This window comes from Triplophysa dalaica, chromosome 4 (assembly GCF_015846415.1).
Source record: "Triplophysa dalaica isolate WHDGS20190420 chromosome 4, ASM1584641v1, whole genome shotgun sequence".
NCBI classification, from domain to species: Eukaryota; Metazoa; Chordata; class Actinopteri; order Cypriniformes; family Nemacheilidae; genus Triplophysa; species Triplophysa dalaica.
Genome location: NC_079545.1, coordinates 2,806,203 through 2,829,005, shown reverse-complemented (window position 1 = coordinate 2,829,005; position 22,803 = coordinate 2,806,203). Strand labels below are relative to the sequence as shown.

At 37.6% G+C, this 22,803-nt stretch overlaps 1 protein-coding gene across 1 annotated transcript in view; it reads left to right on the top strand.

Moving 5' to 3' along the window:
• Positions 1-21,329, top strand: part of pappab (pregnancy-associated plasma protein A, pappalysin 1b) — a 68,021-nt gene extending 46,692 nt beyond the window's left edge. The window contains exons 15-22 of the mRNA XM_056745980.1: positions 3,225-3,408; positions 3,622-3,829; positions 3,997-4,189; positions 5,760-5,907; positions 6,046-6,161; positions 10,606-10,677; positions 12,359-12,457; positions 16,764-21,329. Coding sequence (XP_056601958.1) covers positions 3,225-3,408; positions 3,622-3,829; positions 3,997-4,189; positions 5,760-5,907; positions 6,046-6,161; positions 10,606-10,677; positions 12,359-12,457; positions 16,764-16,868 — 1,125 coding nt within the window. The 3' untranslated portion in view covers positions 16,869-21,329. The remainder of the gene's footprint in view (positions 1-3,224; positions 3,409-3,621; positions 3,830-3,996; positions 4,190-5,759; positions 5,908-6,045; positions 6,162-10,605; positions 10,678-12,358; positions 12,458-16,763) is intronic.
• The last annotated feature ends 1,474 nt before the right edge of the window (positions 21,330-22,803 follow it).

Sequence of the window (22,803 nt, the reverse complement as noted above, 5' to 3'; positions counted from 1 at the left end):
CACATGAAGGTCCAACAGATGCATCTGTGTTGAATTAGGCACAGTAGTCAGTGGTAGTTAAATACTCACTGGAGGAGGAATCAACAGCTGTAAAGTTTTAAAAGAAGGAAACTCCACACGCAGACACCACCTCCGCCCCCCTCCGAAATTTGCCACCCCCTAGTGGGCGGCAGTCCCCCTTTCCGACGAGCCGTTTCCCCTCGGTGGAGTCGAGGTGTCGCTTCCAAGTGGGAATGGTGTGCGTGTGTTTTACGCGTGTACCCGACCGAGATTACGTAGCGTACAGGTGGGTCCCCGGCCCCCCTTGCGTGAGTGTGTGTTTCTCCTGTTTAACCACAACAGTTTATGTTTTCCTTTTCGGCCAACACCCCCCCACGACTGTGGTCAGTCATTTTATGATTCCTGTAATGCAGCCAGTGCTGACTAATAAACCGCTTGTCTGAACTTTGAAATCGGTTTGAGAGAGCCAGAGAGGTCCGGGGAGGGAAAGTGAGATGACACTTTTATGTACTTCTGTAGCCTCTCGCAAGTTTTTACGATGAATGCAGGTATGCACACTAACACGCTTTTCTGCGTTGTTATGATAAGTAGACACCGCTCTCGCTGACCCTAGAGGGAGATGTTGAGTAGGTTGTTGACCACCATTTAGTTTAGGTTGTATTGAGACAGTGTGTCTGTTATATTGCTGTAGTCACGTGATGAGATGGAACTTAGCCTTAAATGTTTTTTTGCTTTGTACAAGCTGTTACTTTTGGTTTGTTTTGTTTCATTTCTGCTTGTTCTTTTCCTCAACTCACCTTTTCATATTCAAATATTTTTGTCCATCTGTTTTTGAAGTAAACAAAGTTTTTAAGAGACTTCAAATATTTGTATGCGTTTCGTTTTGTAAATCGTTTTTCTTCAGATAGGCTTACTTAAAATAATGACCTTGTTTGTTTCAGATATTTCAGTTAATCACCTTTTTTGTTTTGAAAATGTTTACAAATACTTCAAATACTCACCCCTGATTTTTTTTGTTTGCGTTTTGTTTTGTAAATGTTTTTTCAGATACTTCAAATGTTTTATTTTTTCCCCCGGATGCTTAACTCAAATGTTCACCTCAAATGTTTTTATTTTCTTCTGCTGTTTTTTGTTTTGTTTTGTCAGATATTCACCTCAAAATATTTAAGACTCACACTTTCATGGTGAGCTGTTTTCAATAAGAGCTTCAGCACAAGAAAAGGAAGAGGCAAGGAAAGGGGGCAAAAAGTGTTTTGTAACTGCGTCTGGATTGCATTTCAAATGCTTCCCGCTACTTCGATCAGTTTTAGGTGCTGGTACACAACATGTACGTTTCCTCAGAGGCTACAGAACATTAGATAAAAACTGGATTCCAAAGGCTCGCTACACTCCAGCCCGTTCAAATTTGCCATTTCATAAAAGCAGAAAAGAAAAAGAAAGGAGGATCAGGGGTCACAGTAAAGCAATGATTTGTGGATGCAAGTTAAACAATATTTGCCATAATAATCCGTGCCTCGCCAGCAAAAACTGTTTGGCTACACAGAAACTGGTTCAATAAACATCACTGACATCTTTTTGGGTAAGCCGCCTTTCATCGCTTGTCACAAACAAATGGATAGATCTGTGGAGACGAGCATGTTTTACTCTTTGCTTCATTGAAACAGTCTGGACTCTAAGCCCACCTATGGCCCGCGTCCAAGCCGCCGGGTATGGTTCATGTTAAACTTCACTTTTTACTTGATGCTTTATACCACACGCAAGAAGTAAAACAATCCAGTAAACCACACTTTTAGATCACAATACTTATTTTGGCTCAGAAAAGTCTTGGTTTGCTATCGTGCTGTAAAAGCATCAGTCTTTTAACGTAGTTCACACGCTTAGATTCATCGATGACCCCGCGGTGCCGTTTTGTTCCTGGTGACAAATTCACGACTGTTGTTTCTGCTTTGTACACACAAAAGTTTGGTCAGTCAGTTAGATGCTGGAGCTGTATGATTTATAGACAACTTGATTTTAATAGAAGCACTGATTCTTGTATTTTGTATAATAGGTCAAAAAATCTACACGGCTCAGGAAACAAAATTACTCCTTTCTAGAAGACTGTAATAGAGAAATTGAGAGGTCATTTATAACCAACTAATCAGGATTGTTCACTGTTAAGAGGATGCCTTTTAAATTCTAAATTAATTTAACTAAATTTTTTACTTTATTTCGTTCCAAAAGCAATTAAATTCAAATATAGTGCAACAAAATGGTTTATTTTAAAATAAATGAATGGTTTATTTCCAAAAAGAGAACTCAAAAATGATGTTTTGTAACTGTGCATTCCAATTTATTTCACTTCAACTGCAGTTGGTTTGTTTTGATTTAAGCCATAATAACTAACACAATACAACACAATAAAAACATGATAACATAATAAAAAGTATGATTTTTAAAAATTATTCTCTTAAATAAACTCTTTGAATAAAAAGAATTTGCCAGAAGTAAACCGTAAATATTTTGCCCAGTAAAATGTACATGTTTTCAAGTTTTTCTTGTAAATTTGCGGTCTATTTCTTTAATTTCACGTGTTTTTGAACGTATTTAAAAAAACGTGAAAATCTGTAAAAACAGTAAAATTGTGTTTTCTTTACATTTTTTACAGTGTATGTATTTTAACTGTATATATATATTAGTTTTATTTGTCAAAAAATATATTTTATTATGAAATAATAAAAATGTAGTTTTTTACAGGTAATTCATTTTTTTTTACAATTTAATGTCCATACCCTAATAAAGAATATGAAATATTTATTATCTCTTTTTAATCTATAAAAAATAATTAGTAAAGAATTTATATTTAATGAATTGTTTTTTTTATTCTACACATTAAGGATAAAATTTCCCTGAAAACTCTCTTTTTTAAGTTTTGATGTTTTGTTTGTGGAGGTATTTAATAGCAAGCACGGTGGATGTGAATAAATTAATCTAATAATTGTGTTTTTACCAAACTACAATTCAGAAATTCCACAAAAAGTCTTGACAAGCATCACACAGGTCTAAAATGACCTCGGACTCATTCCGCCTTCTGACAGATTTGTTATATCCGAACCGTTTATTATTAAGACATTAATTAAGCTTCTTTATTATTTATTTATATAATTTGACAAGGTTTGATCTGATGGCCTGTTGAGTTCAAGTGGTTGCGGTACGAAGTGAATTAATGTTTTCCCTCTCAACAGTCTGAATCCACGGTGACCCTCATCTGCGCCGATGGTAAATGGAACAAGCAGGTGACCTGTGAACCCGTAGACTGCGGGCGGCCCGACAAGTACCACGTGCACCCGGCCATCTTTGAGTTCACAGAGGGTACCACCTACGGCAAGAAGTGCACTTTCCAGTGCCGGGAGCCGGCTCAGCTCGTGGGTACGTAGACTGTAGCGGATCCTAAACAACAAGCCCCTTTGGATTGAGAGGTCGACCCTATAAATGCCACAACTGCTTCGAATCAAGCTAAAGAACTCAATGCACTTTGAGGAAACAGTGCTGTACACCAATATGTCACCTCTGGAATTGCATTTTATAAATCAATTAGAACCTCAATATTAGCTAAAACATTTAACATGAACATTTCTGCAGGTAGTAACAATGTTCTGACGTGCATGGAGGATGGAATGTGGTCCTTCCCTGAGGCTCTGTGTGAGCTCCGCTGTTCCATCCCTCCTCCTGTACCCAATGCTGTCCTTCAAACCAAGCGCTGCAATGCTACAGACCTCAAAGTCGGTTCCTTCTGCAAGTACAAGTGCAAGCCTGGTTACCACGCACCCCACGTCGACAAATCCAATAGGTGAGAGACCCCTGAACTAACTTTTCATTTGCAGTATTTTTTTGCCATATGGAGTTTTTGTAAAGGCTGACCTATCAGTCCATGCTACAAAACATGGAACATTATCGACCTTTTTTATTCAGAAAATATGAAAGAGAATGCTTCTGAATGATTTGTCTGTGTCACAGGATGGTATCCGTCACATATCACAGACGTGCGTTTAAGCGTCAGTGTACCGAGGATGGAACCTGGCAGCCGGGTGAGTGCGTGGCCGTCACGTGCGAGCCGCCTCCCGCCATCTTTCACGGCACCTACAAGTGCACAAACGGCTTTCAGTTCAACAGCGACTGCTGGATCGACTGCGACAGGTCCAACCACACGGTGAGACAGCACAGCCGCTGCAAGCAGGTCTGTCGCATTCTCTTTCTGTCCTTTCACTTTCTGTCTCCCACCGGCGAGATGTCCGCTCCATCGCTGTGCTTTCTGCTCATCACGTGCCCTCTTAAACATCACAGTGTCATCTGCTCTGACTTTAATTAGCAGCATGACTAACAGAAAGGAGTCTTGCGTGTGTTGTTTCAGTGCGCTCCATGTCAGTACTAACACTACCCTTCATTAAGGGTACAGTATGTGGTTGAGCTCAACCATTGGGCAAACCTTTTTTTTGTATTTGGTGTGGCGTGGAAAAAGGGTTGCCATGTTCAAAATAAAGGACACCCATTAACAACACCACTAAAACTTTTTTCTCAAATATTTGATGAACAAAAATCAATATCAAGACAGAGCATTAATAAATAGATTTAAATGAATAAATACTCATTATCTTCATGAAAATTGCCACAAAATGTAGATTCTGAATAATATTTAATACAATATTTAATATGTTTAATGATATGCTTTTAAATATTATAAATGAATAAATGATATAAATAATATATACATTTATAAATATGATAAATTATGTCAGTATATAAATCAACATTTTGTAATAATCTCAGTTTACATGAACAAAATGAATATTTATTAATTCATAATTTTGATCTAATTTATTAGCTAGCTGTTTTGATATAAATTATGAGTTTATCAAATAAGGCCTCACATGATTGGACTATTTTAAGCATTTATATTAAATATAATTTATTATATAATCAAACATATAAATTACATAAATAAAAGCTATATCATTGTATAAATATTAATACACAGTTTTAAAGATATTGTGTAAGTATACAGTATGAATGACAATTTTGTTATAATGTCAGTTGACATAAAAGTATGTTCATTAATAATCAATTTTATGTCTATTCATTAATTATCTGTCTTAATATTAATTATATGTTTTTCAAGTAAGACCTCACAACATATGGAATAAAATATGTATATATTATTCCTATTAAATAACATATATTCATTTTATATACAGTATATTATTCATTTATTAGTTATATTAAACAATAACATTACAAATAAGCCAATGGATGTAAGCACCTGCCGCTTATGAACCTGGCAAGGATAAAACATTTATCATCACCCCCTCCCCAAACTAAAATCTTAATTTCAACCTGCTGCTAATGGTAACATGTTGATCAAAGACCATCAGACCCATCCTAAAAAACTTTAATAATCAATCAAGATTGTCTCATTGTTTTGCTTAAATAATGCAAAAATATGTATTTACTGCATGCTTTCTACTGGTCACATACCTCCTCTGGTCACATACCTCCTCTGCAGCACTGAGGAGGCCCGTGGTCTGTTTCCTAAACCCCCAGAATGAAGTGATCTGGTCGATGCTTATACTTTAAGAGGAACAAACAGAACCATGCGCTCCCAATCGGGGCCTCCCCCCTTTGAAGATGCTTGGGTTATATATCTATTAATTTGTTGTCCAGCGCGATTGGTTACACTTCTGTCCCTCAAGAACATTAATGAAAACATTGGATTTTTGCTCCAGGGTCCTTCCACCAACATGATCAGATGTCGAAAGGACGGAAACTGGACCGGCTCATTGCGTCTCTGCCCAAACCTGACGGGACAATGTTCTCTACCGCAGAATCTCAGCCCAGCCATCCATCTTAACTGCAAGAGTGGACACCGGATAGGTCTCTGTCTATTTGCACGCAGTACTAGTTCATCACTGTATGAAATTACAAAAGCTGCAATGTTTATTGTGTAAAACTTTAGATTGTGACTATCAGTACACAATGGCTGATTGTATACCCGTCTGTGCTGGTCAACAGGAGAGGAGTGCGACGTGTCCTGCCGAGATGCCAGCAGCAGCGTGATTCTCCTGCCCGGCAACTTGACCGTCCAAGCCGTGATGAAAGACCACTGGTGGAACCCGCCCAAAGTTACGGTGTGTGCGACGTTTGGGTGGGCTCACTTTACATTACTGTTGTAAATGTTTTTCTGTTCTGAGTTGTGGTCTCGCTTTCCAAATTTTCGTATATCTTTGGCCGATGTCACACACAGGATAAATATTTGAGGCCATTTAATAATACGAGTCGAATCTTCCAACTTGTTTATAATTCAGTACCTGTATGTAACACTGTGTAGTGTTGTTTAACGCCGGCGTGACGTAGCTTCTACGAAACCATCTATAAAAAGCAGAGTTGTACCGTAAACACTTGAGGAGGTCAAAATAAACCTTTTGTGATGTAAACGCACTCTGGTCGCCGTAAGCATTGTGATTAATACTCGGATTAAGCATTAATCAAAAATGGAAATGACGGTGCGGTTTTAAAATCCAGTGTATCATCGTGTTTACCTGACCGAAATAGAACTCTGACCAGACCACACACACACTCACGCTTACACTGGTGACTTTTGCTACGGTACTTTTGAAAGCAAGAAGCACTTTTAATGACAGAAAGTTCATTTTTGGTGCACTATTCCTTTAAGGCGCATTTTACAAGCAGCTTTCGTAACAATATAAGCAAACACAAACAAACATTTTTATAAAGCCGTGCCAGTGACGCATACGGCTTATTTCCCCGTCTCGTTTCCTCCAAGCGTCTGAGACTGGACGTGAAGTGCTTCCAAAATACCGGGTGTTGATGAATGAATATACAAACCAAATGTTATTTTCCCTCTGAGTCCCCTTTTCGATTCATAACAGCCCAACCGCAGAACTGGACAAAAGAAGTGGTTATCGACCAAAGAATGCTTAACATGACAGCATTCTGAACTGCTTTTGAACCATTGTCATATTCCAGATGGTGGTCTCCTTCCGTCATTGGGTGGATGACCGGTAAATGGCCGGGGGTTGTTTTTCTCGCTGTAACGGTTTGAACGGCTCTTTCCTTTCACTCTCACGCTCCTCAGAGAAAAGGTACGATTTTATCGCAGGAGCAGAGAAGCCTTCGCTGACGGGAGAAGACCGCAAAACGCCACGTGACTCCGGGGCCACTTAATTCGAATGACTCATTTCAAGTCATGGAAAGAGACAAAAACGTGCCCGTTTCTTCCATATCTTTATGGAAACTGGTGATTTCATACAACATCTGTAGGGCAAACAAGAAAACTGTGGCTAGGATCACCGGGGCCGCGCAGGTCTCAAGGAATATCCATTTCCGTCTTCACTATGTCATCGATTTATATATGGACTCCTGAATGACACTTTCGGGTGACGTCATGCCCGCGAGCGGTTATGAGGTCGTCTGGCTTTTTCATTCCGTATTTGCATTTCTTCTTCTTGTGTTGTGGAGATTCTTTGGTGCGGTCTGATTGCTTCTCGTTCTTTTTTCGATGTGGTTTGCGCCATGTGGTTCTTTGCTTGATTATTTAGACTGCGTGTGGAACTTTAGGAAGCACAAACAAATCTACCTCCTGCGTCTGGGAGCAGAGGAGACGTACATATTCCCATATTTATCTGCTGCAAATAAAGCAGCTACTGTCATTTTGAAGACAACATTTCTGAGTAGTTTTCTGAACTTTGCTTTACTGTGTACAGACTTGAGGGAGAGCATCATTTGTTAGTGTTGTCATTAATATATTATATGATACAATACCAGGTGAAGTATGATAATATCAAGTGGTATCGCCGTGCTGTGTGATGTTGTGGTAATTCATCATTTAGATCTACAAAATTAACCACAATTTCTAAAAAAGATAAAAAAACGGTTTGAATGCTTTATTAAGAAGAATGAATAACTGGTTATATGAAAAACAGAAGACCAATCATACAATCAGCATGAAGAAAACATACTGTAGTTCACTTTTGCATTTACTATAGTAAACCGTAGTGTACTAAGATATATTACTGTATAACTTATTTAATAAACATACAGTATTTTGTCATTTAGTAATTTGATTAACCGTAGTAAATTTTCGTTGTAAGATATACTTGTTGTAAGACTCAATAACACAATAGTGTCTGGGAATGTAACTACAATCGACTATAGTAAATTCTATACGAGTATACTGCACCATTTTTTTATTGCGGGAACTAATTCAGTGTGTGACATTCATCTATAGACGATTTCATCGGATGCATGCACCGTCCGGAAGTTAACATCCGGCTTGTGTTTGGTTATAATTGGTGGTGGTCGAGGAGATTCCCCCCTTTGATGTAAAGCGCTTTGAGTACCCAGAAAGCGCTATATAAATGTAATGAATTATTATTATTATGGTACAACTATTGATTTTACATTTAATTTATATTATATATAAAATTCCTTTATGACTTATTCGCTTTATCACTCCCTGAACTCTCTGTAAGTCGCTTTCGATAAAAACAGCTGCTAAATGACTTAATGTAAATGTGAATGTAAATATTAATATTCATTTATATTACTATTTTATTATATATGAATTGTATTAATTTATAAATGGGGTAACACACGTAGTTTCTGCAAATCTAATTATAATCTTGAGAAACTATACTTTAGTATGGCATACTTCGTATCTTTGAAGAGTATTTAGTTAGATCAAATATATATAAAAGAGAGATCATTACGTACGATTATTTCTGGAAAAAGACGTGCTGTTAGAGAAGTGCAGGGGGGATGTTACTACAACACGAGCACACAATACATCATCGCATTAATCCCTTCGTGTTGTTTACATTATGCACATACGCGCCGATTGCCAACAAAAACAGACATATGACTTAGTTTGACTTACTGCAATCAGTTCAAGTCAGGCATCTTTTAGCGCTAGGACTGCGCCATCTATCAATTTCAAACGATCTCCAAATCCAGAGTTATATCAACAGTTTATAAAACATTCATCACTAAAATGCAGTGAGCAAACAAACACAGCTTAACTTCCATCAGCCCAGTGAAGCGGCATTGATGGGCATAACGCATGGCCGTGCTGTTTCTCTTACGCTAGCGCGTGGGCGTGGTCTTTCGTTCGGTGGATGACGCGTGCTTTTCTGGGAGAATGCCCAATAAAAGAAATAGAAACTGTTATGAAACAGGGATCCAGACTTACGAATAAATTTCGTAAAATTATTTAAGTATACTACGTATACTAGAAATACTATGTCCAACTTGTTTTTTATCAAGTTGACCATGTTAAGCACGAGAAGCCAGTATGTTTAACAGTGTAAGAAGTCCGAATGCAATGACGTACGATGTTACCTCATCTTCAAACTAAAACAACTCAATAGTTATTTATTCTTTGCGAAAGTCTATCGGAAGTTATGCTCAGGGCCACAAAACGTTTGTTTATGTTGTTGCAGCTGAAACCATCTTTAGAAAAATATTATTTTAAATGTGTAATTAAAAGGGCCTGTAAGTATTAGCAAATTTTACAGAGTCACTGAATTATTCTGTTGATTCTTTCAAAACAGCTGATTTATTCAAGAACGAAGCATGCGTTCTCAATTAATGGCTTATTTGAAACATCAACTTTGAATTTCAAAACACTGAATTGTTTGGGAACAAAATATTTTTTACGTCCTTAAAAGGCACAACAGAAAGGCGAAGGCACTTGAAATGTTTTTATTAAATGCTTTTGCAAACATAAATGTTCAAACAAAAACTTTAATGCGCATATCGTCACGGTCCGTACCAAACCTTGAATGTCCAAATTCTGTGTGCATACTGTGTTGTCAAAGTTGACAAGCACGTTTTCATACTTTTCATTGGTAATGTGTTTGCAAAACCCAGCGACAAACCTAAAGTGTGACTAATAATAATGACTCATGACAAAAAATAAATTCACGCAACATGGAGATGTGAGGTTTTTGCACGGCATACACATTTTGGTAACCTCACTCTTCGTAACTTAACGCGTCTTGCACGCAGCCTCCAGGAGAGGTTGCGTCTTGACCATGTATTGAGAAACGTGTAAAAGGCCTTAAAAACGAAAACGCGCCTGCGATCAGATAGTATAAAAGTCTATTTAATACAACACACACGTCGCCCCGTGCAGCCCGGGCCTGTGGAGGAACTATAAAAACAAGCAGAAGTTCAGGAGCAGGTTTAAATTAGGCCTTGAGTAAACAAGTAGCTCGGGCCCTTAGTGTGACACTGAATACTAAGTGTGCGGATGGCCACAGTTGGCCAGAAGTGCAAATGCCTGTTTTCTTAGAAACGTCTGTTTACTCTGAGCCTTTCCATTCGCCGTTGAATCTGGAGTTCCCCCAGACCGCGTCATTTCACCTCTCCAAACATCCACTCTACCTGTGTTAACCTATACCGGGGAACACTCCTGGAGTTTAATGACTCCCTTCCTTCAAACCTAGTTATTCCCAGACGAATCAATAAAGCCTTCATTGAATTCATCTCACAATTGAAGCACTAGTTTAAAAAACTAAGTTTATTTACGCATAACTTTCTCTCTGTTGATAGAATATGGTATGCACCATGGGACTCAAGTGGTACCCCAATCCAGAGGCTCTCCATTGCATCAAGGGATGTGAGGTAAGCCCGACCACATATTCTATTTATTGCTCATTTTTCACCATTTGTGTCTGCACGCCACCATCAGAACCATTTGCGATCGTCGGAGTTAATCTTTCAGACGTAGCTCTGAGCTCCACGCAGTCATGGAGGTCTGGCAGAGGTTTTTCTCTGGAACCTGACCTTGAGCAGTTGTTTCTACCATCTTCTCACGCTCTTTTGAAGTCAGATACATAAATAAACACACTGTGCTTGGTGTCTTCCTCTCTTTCGCTCCGTGGACCAGTCTAGCCCGATCTGAGTCAGGTTTAACAAGGCCAACAAAAGCAGACAAGGGGGATTTGTTACCACCTTTGTTTTGTTTTTAAGGCTAATTTGTTTTCTTTAGCGTTTTAGAGGAACCTGGAAACCTCTTCTGGAGGATATCACATTCCTGAAGAAGGAATGAGAAAACAGAGACTGTGTCCTCTCACAGATGGAGTTTTCTGAGGAAGTGCTAATGTTAGCGTAAAATATTTATCGAGAACAATGTACTGTACGTTCGCCAAAGAAAAGACTGAACTGACATTTCTAGATGTTTTGCTTTTTGAGCATCTTTTGTTTTGTAGAACATGTGGTTCTTGCATTTCGACAACACTGCACTGAAAAGGGATCTTTGGTGTTTCTAAAAACAAAAACATGATATTCAGCGATCTTTTTACTGTTTAAAATATAAAGAAAGTAGAGCATAAAATGGCAAAAACAACTTAAGTAACAGTAAAATAAGTGATCCGTACCATTTCTGTACTTTTGTAACATAATATTGGATTAGATTAGTTTAGATTAGCACAGATTAGCTCTCTTTCAGACATTCACGAAAAAGTGTGAAGTCCAATTTATGAATGAATTTGAGTGAATGAATCAGTTAATTCAGGCCTCAGAACTGAATGATTCATTCACAAATCGGAATGATCAGGTTCTCCAGTTCAACTCACTAAAAGAATTTTCGCCCAAAAATAAAAGTTATGTATTCACCCTCATGTCATTCAAATGACTACTTGTTCTACGAAACTGTTAAAACTGATATTTTTTTAAATGTCTAAGTGGTTTTGTGTCCATACAAAGGAAGTCAGTGGGGGCCAAAATATCTCTGCAATCCTGCGATATTATGGCAGCGAGGTGACCAGTCCATTTTTTTGTAAATCTGGGACAAACCTGCAGACTTTTGAGCCCACCTCATCCTGACCCAGTTTCAATGGGTGGTGATTAGCCGCCCTCTGAAAGCATTTGGGTCGGGCCAGAGAGATGATTTCAAACTGCAAAAGGTCACAGGTGTGTTGTGCAACCTTCTGTTCCTGTCAGGATGGAAATGTGTAGTAACTCCTGAGGGAGACGCATAGAAGTTTAATAGGGCTTTGGTTTCCCCATTAAAAGCAGCCTCCTCCATCCACAGGCCCGGGAATACTAGCTCAATTTTTCCAGGGCAACATAATTGCAACAGACTCAAGTCTGTGCGTCTATTTTTACACGCCGGTGGATGTATGCAAGTGTGAATAGTTGTCTCTTTCTTTTTGAATTTGTATTCATACACGGATGGATGGGGGTTTATGGTGGAGCACATCGTTATTTGGCGTCGAGCCAAATTGTGATTGCGAAGATTATTAACGTATCGCAATTGATAAGGGAAGTTGTTTAGGTTTATATGTTCTGTTTTTGCCTTTAGCCTTTCATGGGGGATAACTACTGCGACGCCATCAACAACCGAGCATTCTGCAACTATGATGGTGGAGACTGTTGTCATTCCACTGTCAAAACCAAAAAGGTAAGTAGTTATAAATATATCTATAAATCATTAATAACGAATCAGTGACGCCACCTTCTAAAGCAGTGAAAAATCCCATGCTATTTTAAATACATTTACTTTTATTTAACTTCTACTTTTATGTGTAATTACAAATAAACTTTAAAATTGTAAGATAATAATGGTTTAAAATATGAGCTGTTGGGACTTATCACACAGAATACTGTTTATCAGTTTGAAGTCATTTGACTTGAATACACAAAAAGTAACCTGCAATGTAATGTTTCAAACAGAGATGGCGATAGAGAGGCAAACGTTATGGGTTGCATATTTAAAGTTGTATCCCTAATTGTTTTAGTTTAATTGGTGAACAAATCATTATGGAAAGATAATAACATGCTAAATTAAAAAATATAAACTAATTTGGTTTCGAAGCACATATTTTAACACGTATTTATACATTTGAGATGAATATACATTACATTCAAGTATACCTATATATACTGTGTATTATCTATATTTATGAATGTGTATAGTATATAAAATATAGTTCAGTTTAATTGTAGTTTTATTCATATTTTTAATTATCTTTTATTTTGATCATTTTAGTTCTTTATAGTATTTTTACCAGAAGTGTTTTATTAGTTTTAGTAAACTACAAAACCTTAACTTAAGGCACTTTAAAATGGCAGTTGTGATCTACAATACTCATGAATATCTGTAAATACATTAGTAACCTTATCACAAAAAGTTTTTACCTCAACTCCTCAAAAGAAACTCTACGGCGCTGTGCTTTACTTAAGACAATATCCAATGATTGTATGAAGAAAATGAAGATGGAGTTGTCTGAATGAACTGTTTCCCCAGCAGCTGCCAAACATATATGATATAGTAGCTGAACCTTTTCTACACTCGCAAACATGACGTAAACACACAAGGACGAATGACATAAACCTAACATTTACCACTAAATCTGATCCGACAGTTAAGAATATGAATCTTTATCGTGAACTTATCATAGTAAATCTGGGCATGGAGAGAATGTGGTTTTACGTGGTATTTTGGTCATTTTTCACCAAAACAATACTCTGGGAAGTGTAGTACAGCATATAAACTGAAGTGCGTAATTGCTATTATTATTATAGATTTATATTGTTAGGCAAGGCAATACATCTTGTGTCGCAATTAAGGGCACCCACGCTATCCACGATGCATTGTAGGCATTGCAGATGAAGCGTTTTGTTTTGTTTTCCAAATCCATGGCAACAAATGGTAGCATATATATTTCCATATGTACTTTCACCGCACTTCAGAAGATATGCACATATTTCATCTTGAGCGGTAAAGATCCTGAGCTCCATAAAGGCTTGTGTTCGCTTCTCTTTAAAAGAACTTGTCATCTTCCGCCCTCTTTCACTTGATCCTCCGTTGCTTTTTCCTTGAGCAAGTTTCCCTGGCTGCCAGAAAAAGTACGGCTCTCTTTTGACAGACCAAGAATGAAGTAACTTCTCCAAAATTACAACAGCGAACCCTGGAAGCACGCTGGACCGCTTCGCCATTGCGCTGTGCCAAAAACAAAAAGACTGGCATGTGTGATGACGCATTTCCCGGCAGAATACACAGCTTGTTGTGAAAGCCTTAGAAACAACGTTTGGAAGTGGTCTGCTAACTTAAACTGTTGTAAATCATATAGGAACTTGAGTGGGCCGTTTACACACCCCAGTGGATTACCAAAGCAAATACTACAACAAACTACTTGCTGTCAATAAACACACAATGTTTTTTCTAACTTAAGGTGGTTTGTCTATTTGCCTTAACTATACCACTTAATTTGTATTTGTATACATTTTGGCACCCTCCAACTCCCCAGAACATTTAGTTGTATTTAATACGCACTTTATTATTTACATGCCATTAATACCAGTGTAAACTCTGTCCAGACGTGACTTTTTCAACATTTTTGTATGAATTAAAATGTGTTTGTATCACCTGAAGGCAGTTTAAGCCGTTTAGCTGTTAAAAAATCATCAAAATAGCCTTAAAGAGGTCACAAAGATCTAAGTTTGTCAGGTCATCCCGAATAGCTCCGAAATGATGTTTTGATTCATAAAGTTTGCTGGTTTATTGAATTTAGTAAACACAGAATTGTGTGTTCCCACTGAAAGGCTTTTTCTGAAAATCTTTGCACTGCGTGTTCTTTAGTGCTCTCAGGACAAAGCTGTTTGCATTGTTTGGTTGAAAGGACGGCGTGTTTTTCAATCCAATGTTCCAATAAGTCATAGTATACATTGCTTGTGTTTGTCAGCCAAGGTGTTTTTCTCCCAAATGCGCCATCAATAGCGGATCACCGCCCTGGAAAAACCAACCAGGGCTGCGAGCAGACAGGAGAGCAACATTGACACAAAGCATCCTGTTGGTTTGTTGGGCTTGAAGATGACCAGGTTTTGAATCTGTGCCGGGAATGATGAGGTCTTCCGTTTTGGGGGGTGAAGTCATGGGGGAAGAAGTGAATTCGGTGATGTGTTAAGTGGAAAGAGATGATAAACAATCCTTTCCGAATTGAACCCAAATTTAAACCTAGAGTGAAGTTGTCTGCAGGAAGATTTCTACATTTTTATCTCAAAAAGACAAACTTTTTAATAAGCTTCATTACATTCCCCAAATGAAACCTTGTGGTTGCTGACCTGCGGATATTTCCAGAAACGATTGGAGGAATCGCAAACTGTCTGCTGACTGGTCCGATGACATAACCATTTAGAAGGTCACATGTTTTCAGAACATTCCGTGGTTCCAAGGTTTGCCAAATGAAAGGTGCCCTGACAGCTCAGCTTACTGTCAAAGTCTTACTGCGGAAATCTCAAGCTTCCTTCTTTCAAGCCTGTGTCAGCTTCAGCGTATGAGTCTTGTGAAATGCTGAAATAGTGTAAAGTATTGTTTATTTACAGTGTATGCACAGTGCCGGTTCTTAGACATTTATACTTAATTGTAAAAAGCAGACATTTAAGCTTAAAATAATGCAAATCCACCTCTTGTATATTTAAAACAAAGGCATTCGTTTAAAAAAACGCCAGGTGTTGAGAAACCCGTGCAACAGCGCACAGAAGGTTTTCCACGAAAGATTTTTGTTTTGCTTTTGTTTGTTTTCCCTGGAAGCTGTTCAGGGATGACCGAGGGCAGCGAAAACATTTTGAAGACGCACACGGTCAACAACTGGAAAAGTGTTGGTCGGCTGAAATGAGGAGCGTGGCGGTGTAGGGAATGTTGTCAGCCAGAGTTTGTAGGCTTCATGAATGGATTAGATTTACAGTTGGGAAAATCCCCTACAGTGGTTGGGGACACCGAAAAGGGAAGGCCTGTGTGTTTCACAGGGCAATGAGAGGCCATTCCCCACCACCCCCCAGCTCGCCTCACACAAGAGACCTCTTGTTGCTCTAGCCATGTGTAGTTTCCACTACGCTCGCATGGATTTAAGCGGTAGCTGTGTTTACATGCACTCATTTTCGTCAGTCCATACGATTTCATTTACGAGAGCGAAGTTTATGTACAGTAAATCTTAAACATTGCATTCGATTCTGCTAGTTTTGTATGCCTGTATGTACATTCTGACTAAAATGACTGCGAAAGCACACAGCGTCTGCGGTCGGGTTTACGCTATATCTCTCTTCAAAAGAAAGTGTGATATCATTTTGCACAATAGAATTAAAGGTATCTTGATTGAATATTTTTAAGATATTTTAGATCTCTAAAAGAATATTAAAAGTTTTTATATATAAAACTTTAATTATTTTTCTTATTGAGCAGATTGTTGCAGGTCTACGCCAACCCTTTCAACCCGATCGAAATTTAATTGAATAAAATGTGCATTTGATGGGTCATATATTTAAGTTTCTTAAAATAGTATGTTAACACATGCAGGCAAAATAAATATGTGTAAGTTAGGTAAATAATGTTCCACGTGTCATGTGTTTCATAAACCTTTTATGCTATTTTTTAATGCAGATATTCTGTGTTGTAATATGATATATATTAATATAAGTATTCTATTTTTAAATAAATATAAATATGTAATATTATAAGTGTTCCGTGTCATGTTTGTATATCTGCATATTCTGGTTTCTGGTTTAGTAACTGCTAATAATCATTTTTGTGACGGTGTGACTCCAGGTTGTGTGGTTAAAATCACTGTAGTTTATCTAAAACCTAACATTCTTTCGTTGAAAAGGAAGGTGAGATGCCGTACATTGCAATAACAGATCAGTGCCATGCTGAATGTGTAGTAATCTAATTTCCTTGAGCTCAACCCACTTTGATGTTTCGTCTGCGGCAGGTGATCCCGTTCCCAATGTCATGTGACGTTCGAGGAGACTGTGCATGTCGAGACCCCCACGCCCAGGAAAACAACAAAGGATTCCGTCACCGGTTTATCGGCTGAGCTCCGAGCCCCCTAGGTGGCACCCAAGGGGCCTGATGGGAAATCATTCCTCAACATGCTGCTTATCAGAGGGTCTCTCCACTCACATCACACTCCAACATACCAGCCATCATGCCCTTGTTTCCTTATCCAACAACAACCTATGAGTGTATGACACCCAGCCTCAAAAAATGAATTAACCCCCAAACTGGGATAAAAAAGTGGAAGTTTTATGAACGCATCCAATGGTAATAGCAACTGTAGATGTCGTCAAACGTGGGCTTAAACAAGCCTGTGCTGACAGTTTCGTTCCTTTATGTTTGCTTTAATTGACCATTATTTGTAAACCGCAACCATGGCAATGTTTTCATGTACAGCCAGAGGAAAAAAGGAGGGAAGAAGGAAAAATGCACCGGGAACAAAACAATCAGACGAATATGAAAAATGGAACTTTGATAATATTTCTCCCTTAATATTTGACCTCTCGGACGACCTAGCTGACTGTTTATCCATTCGCTGTGTCTTTTCATGTCAAGAGTTCTGTTTTTGGGCATTTTTCGAACACAAAGTAATATGAAATCAAAAAATGAGAGGGGCTGAACGCAAATAGCTCACACTCTTCCGAATGTTTTGGCTGCTCTTACAACCGTAACGAAAATCTAGCTGGCGACCTCAGCGCCTCTATGAGACGCAGAGGGATGATGGGAATGTTTCACGGCACTAGATGTACGAGTGCAGCTGCTGTGGCCCTAAATCACAAAAACTCGTAGATCAGCGAGAAATGAAGCCGAAAATCATTAGAGAAGGTGTTGATCCTGTGAGTTACAACCTCAGTTGCCGTTCGCTTTGCTGTTTTTGAGTGGACAGTTTGTAGTTTAATGTGCTGTCTGATAGATTGTACCTCAAAATGTATCTCTACAGGATATCACACCGCTTTGAAGACAAATACAATATGGTTAAAGCTGCTATTACACAGTTTAAGGGACAGTTCACGCCAAAAAATCATTATTCATTCACCCTCTTCAGTGAGTGCCAATGTTCTTTTGTTACCGACGTACTTCAAAATATTTTCTTTTGTGTCCAGTAGGTGAAAGAAAGTCATACAGGTTTGGAATGGCATGATGGTGAGTAAATGATGGAAGAAATATCATTTTTGGGGTAAACTTTCCCTTTATGCAATTTGGACTACACTTGGCGTGATGTTTTTTATTTAGCCAATGAACTTACTGCCAAAGGAAGATTGGATAGAGTATGTGAGTAGAATGGCTGAGCATTATGCAACTATCCCAATCCATACCCATTCCGGGTTTTCCCACCACCCATTTGACCTCAAGATGGCTTTATTATATGAAAAAAAAGAAAAAAAAAGCATTTAAATAAGCAGAGGAACCAATGTTTTAAATTATGAACATATATCTTGTTATGCCAGTAATATTTCATTGTTTAGAAATCGTGAGTGGGGAAGCACAAAGTAAAAAAAGTTGAGATCCACTGCAAGTAAAAACCCATGTAGAAGAATTCCATTAAACATTTGTTACTCCAAGCTAATTCCGCTCATCACAGCTTAGCATTCATTTATTCATATCAAGTAATGAAAGCAACGTAACATCCAGTTGCAGTTTGTTCGGCCAATCAGATTTGAAATGCAACCAAATGTCCCCGCCCATCCAAATACAATAATAGGAGAGAGAGCTTGACCCCAAAGAGTCATTTTGACCATGGTAGAAGTCGGGAGACAAAACTATGTTTAGAACTTCTTTAAAATAGTCAGTCAGCATTTTCTCATTCATGATCCAAAGTACTGTAGTCACAAAGTTGACCAAAATGAATCAATAAAAAATTACATTTTGTTATGTATATCTCATTATACCGACACAAACAACATCATTACTGGATAACTGTAAAGCGTGTGTAGTTTCACCACAGCGCGCAATTACAGTATAATCGCACACATTATGTTTTTTATAGAACTAGAATGCCCAGTGTTAAAGTGGTGCTTACCGTCCCTAGTCTGATCCGGCGAACTTTTAACGCTCATTAGCTTATAATATCCACACATCGCTCCAAAACAAACCATATGAGAAACTGCGAACAGGCTTCGGAGCCTTTATCACCGGCTCCCTTGGCTCTGAAAGTAAATCTTAACGCCATCCTCCTCCAGAGAATACATTAAATATGAAGTGAAAAACAACAACAGCTGTCGCGTTGTTTTACAGCGAGGCCATTTATCCAACCCAGGATCGGTCGTGCCAGAAGTTATTTCAACGCGATTAACGTCTAACAATAAAAGTTTCAAATACTATGTTTTGCAGGAACTTCTGTGTGCTTAGGTTAAAAATGTCTGTAGCGATCAGTATTTCTATCGTTGACCACAGTTGCTGCACTTGTCGTTTTATTGACGAAATAGGAATGAAAAGAGAGAAAACGTTTACCATAATAAGCTGCTATGGTCAGACAGGTTATAGTTAATTGTAGAATTAGTGTTTTAGCATCATGGAATAGTACTTTACTGTGGTGTTTTTTGTTTTGGTTATGAATTCTGTTTACTACCTTTGGCTGAAAGCTTGGATAAATGAAGACGGTCAATAAAAACACCAATCAAAAGAAAAACCTGCGAGAGCCACCTTCAGTGTAAAGATCATGTCGTATTTTATCTAGATAGACGTCTTCGTTGCTTGTATGTACCTGTATGTTATTGCATAGTAAATGCTGAAATACTGCTGCTTTAATACACACATCACTTGGAGAGAGTGCCTAGAACAAATACAGTATATATGTGCAATCCTATGAAGCAGTAAACAACCGGTTTCAATCTTAACTTACGTATGGTAGCTTAACGTAGTTCCACGTGTAGGGGTATCGTACGCAAACGGCCGTCTCCTTTTCTATCCTTTTTTCCTGGAAATGTCTCTCTTAAAGCCATGAAAAACAAATTGGATGTTTGGTGAACCCGTTTGAAGAGAAACCGTACAACAGTCTACTGTAAACTAAACAGGATCTTTTTTTGCTGTACTGTACCTCATGCCTGTAATGTTTGCTGCTTATTCAGTATTTTAGTAATTTAAATCTCTTAGCAATATACGATGTTGTAAATAATATAATTATTTATTAAAAATGTCTTTTTCTGTTTATTTATATTTACACGGTTCATCTAAGTTATTTTTATATGTCTCCAGTGTTATTTGGTGTGATCAAAAGTCTTGTTTTCTTGCTGTTAGAAAGTAAAGGTCTGGTTGTAGCGCAAACAGGCAAACGTTTTTACGGCCGCTCGACTTGTACAAGAGTAATAAATAAGTCTTTGATGCACAAGGAAAACGTTGTAGAAACGTCACCTTTGGAAAGTTGTACAAAGCCTTCCTTTGCTGTATTGACTTCCACCCATGTTTTACATTCCATATGTTTGTATATTCTGGCGAAATTGGTCGGCCAGGTCCCGTTTCCAGTCGCTCGGTAGATACATTGAAGAGGTCTTGTGGTTTTGTGTAAATAGTAGAATAGGTGAAAGAAACTGAAAGACCGCTTGTGGTGGCTGAAGTTCGGCCACGTATAGAAGAGCCTCGTGTATAGATTCGGAATCTCCAGAAAGAGCCTTGGTCACGTTCATCCTTTCAGACCTCAACGAACCATGTCCTGTTTTATAAGTGATTGTGTTTTTGAAGGTTTATACGTTCAGATTTCACGTGTGTTGTGCTTGCCGTGTGTAGAACAAAGCTTTGCATTCTCAGACGGTTTCAGGCATAGAAAAGGTTTTCATTTTATAGCTGACATTGTTTAACGTCCACGCGTCAGTTCAGCATGTTTTTATCAGGTCTGATACCCTGAACTTTACAGTTGCATGATCAAAACAGTGTTCCCAGACCTTTGTTCTGTAAAATTTTGATGGTGTGCTACTTCCGTCAGTAGTATAGGACAATAAGATGTATTTATCCAAAAGTCGTCACCGCGGCGAGAGATATAACTTATCCAAAACATTAATTTTGTTGTTTTAAATTTTTTCCAAACCTTCATATCAAATATGTTATATATTATTTCTTACAGTATATATTTTTTCACGAGAGTGTTCTTTGTTCGTTATTATAATGTTATTATAACATTATATGTTGCTCCGTATTATACGTCATGGTTTGGTCTACATATTCTTCTGCGACTGCACTGACATAAAAATCAAGACCAGACATTATACGACCTGACCTGTTTTTCCTTCTCTGTGTTTCTGAAAAGCGACCCTGTGCAGGGTTCAGTTTTTACACTGATGGTTACCATAATAAGCACTGGTTCGAATCAATAAACCCACTTCTCTCTGTATACACACTTTATGCACTGTTTAGGGCACTTACCACAATCCTGTTGTAATAACCCATTTGTTTTTACCATTTGTCAATTTTCATGAGTATCTTGTGAGCATTTTGCCACTGTTGTCTGTTTTTATATATGTATCTATATATATATATATATATATATAATAATGTGATGTTTGTCACAGAGCAGACTAGCGTACTGTATATTTTCATGAACTCCTCAAGCATTATAACAGTAAAATACATCAATGTTATTTTTCCTGATATGTATTATTTAGCAAATAAACACTGGTTAAATAAATGTGACTGCGCCTCTTGTGTTTAACTGCTGTGTGACTTGCACATTTCGTTTTGTTCAACTTGTTTGTATAGTATGTTTTGGTAGTTTATATAAATATGAGTTTAGTCTCAGATGTTTCTACATAAATTGCTTAGAAGAAATTACCGTCGTTAAGACAATTGTTTTCTGCGTCTTTTCATCAGGAGACATTTTTTTTATTTCCTTTATTTAATCTTATTAATAATTAAAAATTAAAGAAGTCATCTGTGGTTTTCTTTCTTAGGTGTTGTTATATAACCTTACCTTTAGATATGAGCAAATTCTAATTTCAAAGGTTACCAAAGGTTTCAACCAGAAACCGATTTTCACATGTAAAATGTACAGGTTTTGTATTACTTTGAAAATGAAGCATGATGATGACTCATCTTGTACTTCTTATTGCAGTAGGCTAAATCATGGTTTTATTAGGCTATGATGTAAACTAAAGTGTAATTACCATAACAACAATATTATATTATAAAATGTAAACTTTTTCAAACCAGTTAATGGGCTTGCAATAATCTTAATAAAAAACATTCATCTTGGCATTGGTCTATAATAAAGAACTTAAGATTCTGTAGTAATACAGATAGGGCAGAGACTGAGTCATATTGTGGAACTGAGATCACTGGTGCCCAGTGTAAAATCTTCATTGGGAGCAATAGTCTGTGTTACAAACAGCAGCTGTTTGCATTTATCTCAAGGCAAGAAAGAGATGTGAGCCAAGATTGACACCAAGGTCATGCGATAAACTCCAATTACTCCATCCACTTATTTAAGCAAAGGAAAAATGTGTAGAAAAAGAACAGTGGGTTTTCTTTTGAAACTCTCTGCCCCCAGTTTGATGCTGTGTGGCAGCATACTGAGTTAAGCAAAGCTGATTTTTACAGATTATGTACACTTACATTCCTGAACATTCCCATCAGTACACAAGTGTGATTTACTAATAAAATAACATTTCACTTTGACGTCTTATACTAAAGTTATATATAACCTTAATGCATTAGCTATTGTGAATTTAGAATGGGCTGTCATTTTAAACAACATTTATTCATCTTGATGAACTGTATGAATCAAAAAAGAGCAAGTACTTCCTTGTAGAAAAGATTTTGTCAGAATACCCAAAATGATTGCAGGTATGAGAACTTTATTTTTAGTCTAGTGATTCTCAAGCTGTACAACCGGAAATTAAAAACAAATATATAGATTCTGAAAAATCAGACCTATTCTAGATTGTTCATTTTTGAACTGATCCTAAATCTTTACTATATGTAAAAACATTAGTATTGTGTTGGTTAAACAGAATATGTTCTCATTTTCTTTGCAATATTAAGATCTA